The sequence below is a fragment of the Porites lutea genome, chromosome 2, assembly GCF_958299795.1.
Source record: "Porites lutea chromosome 2, jaPorLute2.1, whole genome shotgun sequence".
Taxonomy (NCBI): domain Eukaryota; kingdom Metazoa; phylum Cnidaria; class Anthozoa; order Scleractinia; family Poritidae; genus Porites; species Porites lutea.
Genome location: NC_133202.1, coordinates 29,443,764 through 29,453,997, shown reverse-complemented (window position 1 = coordinate 29,453,997; position 10,234 = coordinate 29,443,764). Strand labels below are relative to the sequence as shown.

At 39.1% G+C, this 10,234-nt stretch overlaps 2 protein-coding genes across 2 annotated transcripts in view; both read left to right on the top strand.

Annotated features, from left to right (window-relative positions):
- Positions 1 to 10,234, top strand: part of LOC140928239 (uncharacterized) — a 240,002-nt gene that overhangs the window by 136,085 nt on the left and 93,683 nt on the right. The window lies entirely within an intron of this gene.
- LOC140928231 (xaa-Arg dipeptidase-like) lies at positions 4,364 to 9,309 on the top strand. Its single transcript, XM_073377953.1, is given in 4 exon segments — positions 4,364 to 4,736; positions 6,426 to 6,911; positions 7,841 to 7,853; positions 7,855 to 9,309. Coding segments are annotated over 4 exon segments (1,173 nt in total). The 5' UTR covers positions 4,364 to 4,414; the 3' UTR covers positions 8,207 to 9,309.

Here is a 10,234-nt window from a genome sequence, read left to right as displayed (position 1 = left end):
GGCCAATCGAACAATGCCTACTCCATATTAGGGTTTTCTTTGGCGGGAAAACGAAGAGGCCATGTTTTGATCTTTTCATCCATTGGCTGATAAAACAAATAACGAACACTTACTGAAACCATTTTTCAAGGTCATACGAAAACCGCTCTATCGCAATGAAGTGCAAACGACTTCATCACTACAAATCTCTCAAAAATAACCTTTAGGATAGATTTTTGTTTGACCGCAAAGTTATTGCCTCGCAGTTACACCGGGTAGTTGTAAGAAGATCAAGGAAGTGTACAGAGGGTAAAATGATAAAATACCATGACCCTTCATTCCGGCCTTCATTATTTTGTGCTTTACGTTATATCTGCAGGTAGAGTGGTTTCCCAGCAAGGCTGATTGATAACTAACACGCTTGTGAAGTGAATGTGTTTCACTTGGACACCGGAACAAATTGCAAGTACAAATTTAGGCACTGCAGTTATGTTACTTACAAAATATTACAAGATTTTCTGACAGTACTGTAAAATTGTAAATTCTAGCCCTTTCGTGAAACTGGTGGAAATAAAGAAAGTTATATATTCCCTGATGAAACACAAGTAGAAGAATTAATCTTACGATATCTGTGACTCACTGAAGAGTGCACAGTTCTTTCAATTAGTTTCTCTGTTCAAGAGTTGCACATTTATCTTCAGCCGTGCTTTGTTCATGTAAAATAAAACAACAATACACAACACCAAAATGAACAATAACAACAACCGTCTTGCAAATCATTCGTAATAGATAAGCCCTGTCTCTACTTGGTTTATCCAAACAAACAATCATGCAAATTGTTTTCGTGAATGGAATGTAGTCACGGTTACCAGTCGTTTCGATACAAGGTCTTTCGATACAAGTTGGTTCAGTCGAGGTGTAAATAGTTTCACGTACTTGGTTTTATAAAGGGCGAGGAATATTCCGCCCTCAAATGTTTTTCTCGTTCATCCGTAAACTATCTGGCTTGAACTGATCGAAAATGTCGAAATATTGTTGCGGTGCAGTTCCACTGCTTGAGTTCGCATTGAAACGAGCGGTTTCTGTTGTATTAAAACTCCGATAACGTCGGAAGTTTCTCTCACCTTTTTCTTTAGTTAGACTTTTTCAGTCCTCAATTCTTCCATTCTTCCGTCTTGTACGCCGTGCTTTGAAGGGTTCCCACATTATATTCTTACGTAAAAAGGAACAAATTTGAAAGATTTTGGAATAAGAGACAATCTAAAAACTGTTTTGCTCTGTTCGGAACTGAGAAGTGCGAGAAAGGTCACATGTTTTTAAATGTCGCGCGAGATAGCTAATCTAAAATCCCATTGGTGGCCCGTTGACTGTTGATTATTCTTTCTGCAGGTCTGCTGTTTGGCACGAAGAAATGTGGCGCTGCGATTACAAAGATTCTGTCGAGTGAAATCTTGATTGGGATACTTATAATAAACAAAAGACGGGATGACAAAAAAAAAACTACAACAACACAAGTAGTATTCGCAAGGTAAGTCTCTCGGGGATATAAGGGAGTAACAACGACAGCGGCGTAAACGTCACAGAAAATAGAGTTCGCGTTTTCAGAGTTCATCATTATTCCAACTTGAGAACAATCTGGAACATGCTTTAAGTCAACTAAGACCCTGTTTACATGGAGTGGGGGACCCCGGTCTAGTGGGGTTGGTTTCTTTTGTTTTCACGCTCTCGGGGACACAAAACAAAGAAACCTACTCCACTAAACCGGGGTCCCCCACTCCATGTAAACAGGGTTTAAGATGATTATAAAATAATGAAAAGCAAACCTTTTAGCGTAAAACAAAATCTCGACACCAGGAGACCTCTACCCTTTACGCTGGAGAGGAACTTCTCTTCACTTCAAAGCCACAACATTGAAACCTTACTTTTCTATAAGTTCGATCGTTTAAATGCTCGGGTATCAAAACTTATTTGTCACTAACTCTTAATAAATTTCCGAAAAGTGCGTTTAACATGATACTGATAATAATGATGACCTAATAACAATAATAGTGACCTAGTACGTAATGATGATATAATGATGGAAACGTTTTTGCAGTGGTTGACACTCTCTTTCTCTCTTTTGTGGCTGCCGATGTTTCCTGGCGAAAAGCGAGACTGTCGTTCATGAAAGTGTCACCACAAACTACTGTGCCCGCAACGTATTATTGCAGCGGTCAAGCACTGCTCTTTGTTTGTCTTGTCCCAGTCCCAGTCCACCATGGTGGTTTGGTACTTCGTGAACGGCTGGTAGCAAATTAAGGGCCTCTAATGTACTTAACAAATGGGACCGTAGAACAGTACCCTGTTGCCTATACACCTTTACGCACCCTCAAACCTTCTTCTTGTTCCTTCCACTGTTCCTCCTGTTCCCCTGTTCCATTTGATCCCCTTGTTCCCCTGGTTCTTCTGTTCCCCTTGTTCGACTGTTCCTCCTATTCCCCTTTTAACCGTGTTCCCTTATTACCCTTTTTCCTCTGTTCCCCTTGTTGCCCTGTTGCCTTTGTTACCCTGTTGCCCCTATTGCCCTTTACCCTTGTTTTCCCTGTTCCCCGTGTTCCTCTGTTCCCCTTGTTCCACTTTTTCTCCTGTTCCACCTGTTCCCCCCGTTCCCTTGTTCTTGTTCCTCCTGTTCCCCTGTCTACTGTCCCTCTCTGCCCCTGTTCCTCAGTGTTCCCTTTTTCCCCTCTCAGGTAGTTAAGGCCTAGGACTAAGGGGTTTACCTGTGGGAAATGAATTGTTGGCTGTAACGTGGGCATAGATGATAGGAGTGAATCAAAATTTGGCACATATAAAGAACTCATCGTCTTTATCATTTTAAAGTATAAATATTGTGTTTGTAAGTCGCGTGTTATATCACGTGACCATTTTGCTAAAAATCGTAAATTATTGAGCACTTGGTGGGCGGTTTAAAAAAAAGAAATCGAGCGATGGCATTTTTCTAATTCATATTAAATATTTCTAACAATTCACGCTTGGAACGACCGTTCAATGCAAAAATCGTGAGGGAAAACATCATTTCAAATGCCCAAATTTTATCTTGAATTATTTAAAACTTTAATTATTTTAGCCGTGATTCGTGTACATTCATTCCAAACGTAGAAAGTTGGGTATGTTTATCCTCTTTCAGAAATGTCAATTTTTTTATCCAAACAAAATAGATTCGACACCAATCCACCCATTTCCTTCATTTTCAATTTAATAATTAAACGTGAAGGCACAAGGAAACCTCAAGATTTACTTTTGGGGAAAATTCATTTTGTTCTTAGTCTCCTAGCGAGAAATACTGCCAATCATTCATATGCTTTGTCCCTTGAGGTGACTGGAAATCAGTTAGAGTACGAACAACTCAGGTCAAAACCTTTTAGCCTGTTACTGATTCCAGAAGACGAATAAATCAGTAAAATCAATAGCAAAATTAAAGACGACAATAAACACTTAATGACTGGTCCCGAGAGAAACAGATAATTTTGTTTCCAGGGAATCTAAATGGCGGAGTCGAGGGAAACAAAATTGACTGTTTCCCGAGGGACCAGTCTTTAGGTGATTTGTTCTATAGCTGGAAATTTTGAAGCTGGAAATTCATTAAACCTCGCTGTAACGGCAGTCGTTGGTCAACATTTGCGTGTAACAGTGCACTGTTACTCCCGTGCAAATGGACGCAATATTGTTGGATGTTACATGCTGAGTCCGTTTCCACACTCTCTCGCCATGTTGTTGCGTGGTTTTGTGAGTTGTCGGGCAAAGTTTGAAATAGGTCAAACTTTTAGCCCGTGAATGTTGGGTCCGTTTGCACGTAGCTATAGATTTTGCTCGCTCAGAGATTTTGGCGGGAAACAGTTTCATTGTTGGATGTCATGTGACCTCGAAGTAACCAATGAGAGCGCGCGCTGTTGGGAAAAAATTTCCAGCGATAGAGAGTTTTCACATGACGTCACAGCGGCCATATTGGTGTTCCAAAACAATGAAATGGTGGCCATGTTAGTGTTCCAAGACAATCCTGTGGGAGATGAACCTTTTTCTTATGTAAATACTTTCATTTGTTCCGATAACTTTGCATATATGCTGGCCACGTGGGTGAAAACGCTCAATCACAAATGGAATATGACTAAATTCACCATTTTTACACAGACCATAATGCACATTGTCTACCCCCCCCCCCCCACCACCCCCAAATTTCGGATAACCATTGTTTCCAATTTCTCCTGGGTAATACAGTCGTCCCAAGAGAAGACAGTGGTTATGCTAAATTTTGGGGGGCAAACAAGGTGCATTATGGTGGTGAATACACGAAAACAGGAAGCCAACGAAAATCATTTTCGGTTACCACAGGAATACCAATCTTTCCTACTTTCTGCGACCATCCGCTGACACAAGCAGGCCAGGGAAAAGAACATCTATGGAGGAAATCCTGAAGCAAAAAGCAAAGGAAGCCATCGATTCCTATTCTGATGAATTGTATGGGCTTAGTAAGAGAATTTGGGAGAAACCCGAGCTGAACTTTCAGGAAAAATACGCTCATGATCAGCTAACAGAGTATTTAGCAGCACGAGGTTTTGATGTGACGCCTCACTACACTTTGGATACCGCTTTTCGTGCTGAAACTGGTGAAGATGGAGGCCTTACAGTTGGTTTGATTTGTGAATATGACGCTTTACCAGAAGTGGGTCACGCGTGTGGACACAATTTGATCGCTGAATCTGGTGTAGCCGCGGCTGTAGGTATAAGCTTGGATTTAATGAACCGAATAGTCAGACCATCCTTCGAATAGACCCTTTCTCGGTTTTTTAACTTTTGACTGGTACTAGTTATCGAAAATCCGTCTACACGGCTTTAAAGTACGCCTCAAAATTAGTAAAGATGCCAAGTTTGAACATGATTTGTTGAAAACTAACACAGATATAGTTCCCCAAAGTCGGCGAAATTTACAGGCGTTTGTATGGTGGGGGGCAAGTTCGTGTCCCCCACCATACAATTACCGTTTGTAAAATAAAGTAAGCTTATCACCTTTAAACTTGGTAAGTTTCCTAATTTAAAGGCGCTCTTTCAATCATTGTCATTGTATATTCGCTAACTGGCCGTAATTAAAACTTGTAAAAAAACCTTGCAAGTGTCTATTCAGTAGGCCAAGGGCAATAAAAGTTGAGATTTAGGCATGACTAATTCAGTTCTTTTGTTCTATTCCCCTGAGCGTCAGAGCCAACTATGAATTTTGATAATTTGAAACTATGCCTTCCTATTTTACATCCACATTCTGACACATCGCCTACAGAGGAGATTTTTCTTGAGGGGTCCCCCCTGTTAGATTTCAGAGGGAGTCAATCATGAGGTCAAAGGTACATTAGGGGTGGCGAATGGTAAAATCCGAGACTCGCCGAGACGACGAGATCCTAGTTTGAAATCCAAGCCCGAGACTCTTTGGTAAAAAGTTTTGAGAATCAAAAAAAGTAAAAACAAACCATGCAAAAACACGACTTCGAGACTTATAAAAAATGCTTCCGAGATTTCGAGAACCAGCCAAAATTTTCCGAGACCCACCTTTTTCGTGGTACCATTCGCCACCCCTTCCATTGTGGATGAAGGGGATTGTTATTCGAAATGTCAACTTCTGGAAGGTGAAAATACCAAGAAAGAATTTTAGAAGGAAAAAGGGGAAAGTTACGTCATCAATATTGGGATGCTGAAACAGTTTTCCTAATGAAGTTGAGTAGTGCTGTAAAACTTCTTTTCTGAAGGGGACAAATTAACATTGCCACATCTTCTGAAGGTGGGTGAAGAACAAAAATGTTCCGTTTTTAGCGAGCTTCAAGAGTTAATGTTAATTTCTAAAGAGGTAACCCCTGGAAGGGGTGAGGCAAAATATCATCAATAAATTATTGTGCATGGAAAGAGTCTCTGTTAGTCATTTATTTTAGTTTCCTGGTTGTTTTTTTTGAGTACTGTAAATCCTCTATTTAGTCCCTCTCAAATAAGCCCCAGCTCCCTCTACAAAGCCCTCCTTTTCAGGGGAATAGAAATTAATAAGCCCTCGGATTTGATTCTGATCCTTGGCTGCATGACCTCCAACCCTCTTGTACCTGAGCTTATCCACTTTGTATTCTAAGGTCTTTATGGACAACTGATACCATCATCTTTTCTAACTTGAATAAGCCCACCCCCCTCCCCCCACCCACCAATCAAATGAGCTTGAAGTAAGTAAGCCTGTCCCCAAGGGGGGGATTAAATTAATAGATGATTTACAGTATATCAAGTGAGTGGGAGAGGACCCAGGGAACCAGCTTAGCCCAGGTGTACAGTACCCAGTTTTATAAAAAATTTTATTCTTAAAAATACTTTCATTCCATCAGACTGTTTATCAGCAGTATTCAGTGTATTTTTGGTACTTACCACTTTGCTTTGTGAAAAAATAGGTCTAAAGATTGCTTTAGAGGCTGTCAACCAGAAGCCAAAGGTAAAAATAGTAGTTTTTGGAACTCCAGCCGAGGAAGGAGGAGGAGGCAAGATTTTGATGATTAACAATGGTTGCTTCAAAGATGTTGACTTCTGCTTGATGGTTCATCCCTGTCCATATGATGTCCTCAAGCCCTCTTTTCTAGCTTTAGAAAATGTCACAGTCAACTACAAAGGTTATGCTGCTCATGCTGCAGCATTTCCTTGGGAAGGAATCAATGCACTGGATGCAGCAGTTATGGCTTATAACAACATAAGCATGTTGCGACAACAAATGAAGCCCACATGGAGAGTACATGGTATCATCACTAAAGGAGGTGTAAAGCCGAACATTATTCCAGAGCAAACCCAGCTTCGGTATACTATTAGAGCTCCAACTAGTGAGGAGGTTAAAGTGCTACGACAAAAGGTGACAAGTTGTTTTGAAGCAGCTGCAACAGCCACTGGTAAGTGATGGCCAGTCTTATTTGTTTCTTCATTATCAGAAAACTGACCTACAGGGTACAATATGCTCAGCCTCTTTTATTAGCCTGTGCACAGATGTCTCATTATGTCCTTGTTTTCACAAACCAATCAAAAAAGCAATCAGAGACAGTGGCAAATAGATTACATTTGATCCAAATGCAAAGAGAAAGATGACAAGTTGTTCAGCCATTGGTAATATTCAGTGGCAGATCCAGGGTCCCCCCTTATTTTTAGACCAAACTGAGACCACCTGACCACCCCCCTCTATCTCAGGGTCTGGATGACCCCCCCCCTTATCTGAAGGTCTGGATCTGCCATTGATAGTATTTAAAAGTGTACAAGTAAAGACATTTGGGGAAGAGAAGTTTAGATGACATTCAATTCCCTAACACAGACAGTCTTATCTTCAAAGGTAAATTATTTAGAGTATTGCCTTGGGGGTGGATAAGCCTGGGACCAGCCTCCTTGGTGGGGAAACAGGGAAAAAAATTAGGATTAACTCCAGCCTAAAGGAGACTAATCTGGGCATGGCTCAGGCTCTATTACAATTTTGACCCCTAAAGGAGATTGTCTAGTAAAACAGAATGATAACCAAATAAGTCCCGTCACTATGAATTTAATATTATGCTGTAGATGTTTAACATCAAAATGCTGTCTTCACAGTATAACAGCACTTGGTTTATTTATTAGACGTTTCTTTCTACACAACCCTAAGTGACATCTGTATGGGAGAAAATGTTCCCTTTCTATGCTAACCCTCCAAATGAGGCAAAATTTTTTTGCAATGTCATGCAAAATTATGTTGTATTTTTTTATGGCAGCCTCCCCCCCTTCGACACTTCAATATTATGATGTCTGATATGTTTCAATTCTTCTTCCTTACTCGAAGTTTGTCTCTTGTTTCATCCAGGATGTGAATTGTCTCGAGTGGGGTTCAACATGTTATGCCAATGTGATAACCAATCCAACCTTGGCAGACCTCTACCAAGCTAATGCTGAGACCTTTGGAATTATCCTTGATTCCGTTAAACCAGAAGGGCAAGGATCAACAGATATGGGCAATGTGTCTCATATTGTTCCCTCAACTCATGTTTTGTACTCCATTGGTAGCACAGCTGTGAACCATTCCCATGCATTTACTGCAGCAGCAATTACAGAAGTTGCTCACCAGAAAACTCTAATTGCGAGCAAGGCAATGGCCATGACAGCTATTGATGTTGTATGCAAACCTGAATTGATGGAGAAAGTAAAAAATGACTTTGCAAAATCACAATGACCAAGTTCATGAGTTATGTTAAAGTGATGTGACAGTTAGAGGACTTTCCATCAAATGGAAGTAAAAGTGTCATGTCATTGTAATGCCAGTATCAATAGCAATATCAGTAGATTAAGCTGATTACAATTTAACATTAAAAACAACTGATAATTTCAAATGGAGTGAAAGTAATTTTGAAATGATGAATATATGAAATTTATATATTAGAACCCTGGAATGAAGATCGTTGTAATTTCAAAAGTAATTTCTTTCAGATATGTTAAACTTGGAGATGGACAAACTGTCAATCTGGTTTTAAGCAAACAAGCTTTCTCTAAATATTAAAAAGACTTAAATTAATTTATGGTCTTTAAACCAAGACAAAAGTGTTCAATTTGTAATATTCAAATAAGTATAGATAATCAAAATATTGTTAAAGTAAAGGAGACAAATTTTCTAGGTGTCATTTTGGATGAAAACTTAAATTGGAAGTCAGAAATATCACACGTTGCAAATAAAGTTGTGAAGTCATCTAGATGCAGCTTCTTTCTTCCTAAGACGTCTCTACGTATGCTCTACTATTCCTTAATTTATCCTTATTTTTACTACTGCAATATAGTTTGGGCTTTGACCTTTGAAACCAATCTCTGCCATCTTGTTATCCTGCAAAAGCACATTATTAACATTATTAATAAATCACATTTCAATGCTCATACAGACCCCATCTTTAATGACCTTGGTATAAAAATTAAATGATATCCACTTGCTTCAACTGGGCCAATTTATGTACTCTTGCAAAAATTCATTCTTACCTTCAAGGTTTAATAACAATTTCTCCCAAAGCAATCAATTCCACTCTTACAATCAAGAAATTCCCAGGCCTACCGTCTACCATATTGCTGTACAAACACTAAGAAGTTCTCGCCCTTTTTTCAAGGGCCCAAGTTTTTTAATTCACTTGGCAATGAGGTCATCAACTCTCAATCCCTTTCCTCTTTTAAGGAAAAACTGAAGATTAAATTTTTGAGTAAATATGAAAACAGTTCATAAATCTTTCCATCTTTGACTTTTCGCCATCTTTTCGTCAATTGAAGCCCGCAGTTCGAGGAGGCCTAACCTCTCATAAGCTTCTATAGTTTCTGTTAGGTCTCCTTGCCACTTCTTTTTTTCTTTTCCTATATTTTATGTAATTATTGTGTGGCAAATAAAATAAAATAAATATGTATATGTATATTGGAACCCCGGAATGAAGATCATTGTAATTTCAAAAGTAATTTCATGTGTTTCTTTTGTGTCTTGATAATGTACAAAAGTATTCATATTCTTGAAAACCCAACACAGCTTATTGTTCAATTTTGTGAAGAATAATATTCTACCAGAATACAACATGATTCATGTGCATAAAATGTACAAATAAAAGAATGTTAAATGTTGGAAAACAAAAGTAGAGTTAAAGGAATACAGTTAACTCTTTGGGACCAGCCCTGACTGTCCATCTTAGAGAAGTGTCCAACTTATACAGGGTTCATACAAAAAATTGCAGCCATTTCAGGGCTCCAAACAAGTCTCATCTGATCGTCCAGGACAAGTAGATTCTTTTGTTGGACAAGTAAATTTTTAACCTCAATGTCTAGTAGGCTGGGGACCAGGCAAGTCATGTTGTAACTAAATCATTAGTTTAAGACAAACAAGCAATTGCCCTTGGCAAGCAAAATGTAACAGCTTCTTGTCTAAAGGAAACTCAGGAGTTACAGCTTTTTTCAAACCCTGCATTTTCTAAGGACTTTTCAAGGACTTGCACAAAAATGTAAGGACTTTGCAATGAAAAATGGAATTCAAGGACTTCCCCCAAAATTCAGACTTTTCAAGACTGTGTGAACCCTGTTATAGAGACTTAAGGTTATGTGACACCAGTAAATTTAAAGCTGAACCTATTTGCAATGAATACACCCGTGTTTAACTTGTATAAAACAACTAAAACTGGAACACTGTAATACAAAAGTGGAATTATTTTCCCATTGTGCCGTCAATCACTCATTACAAGCAAAT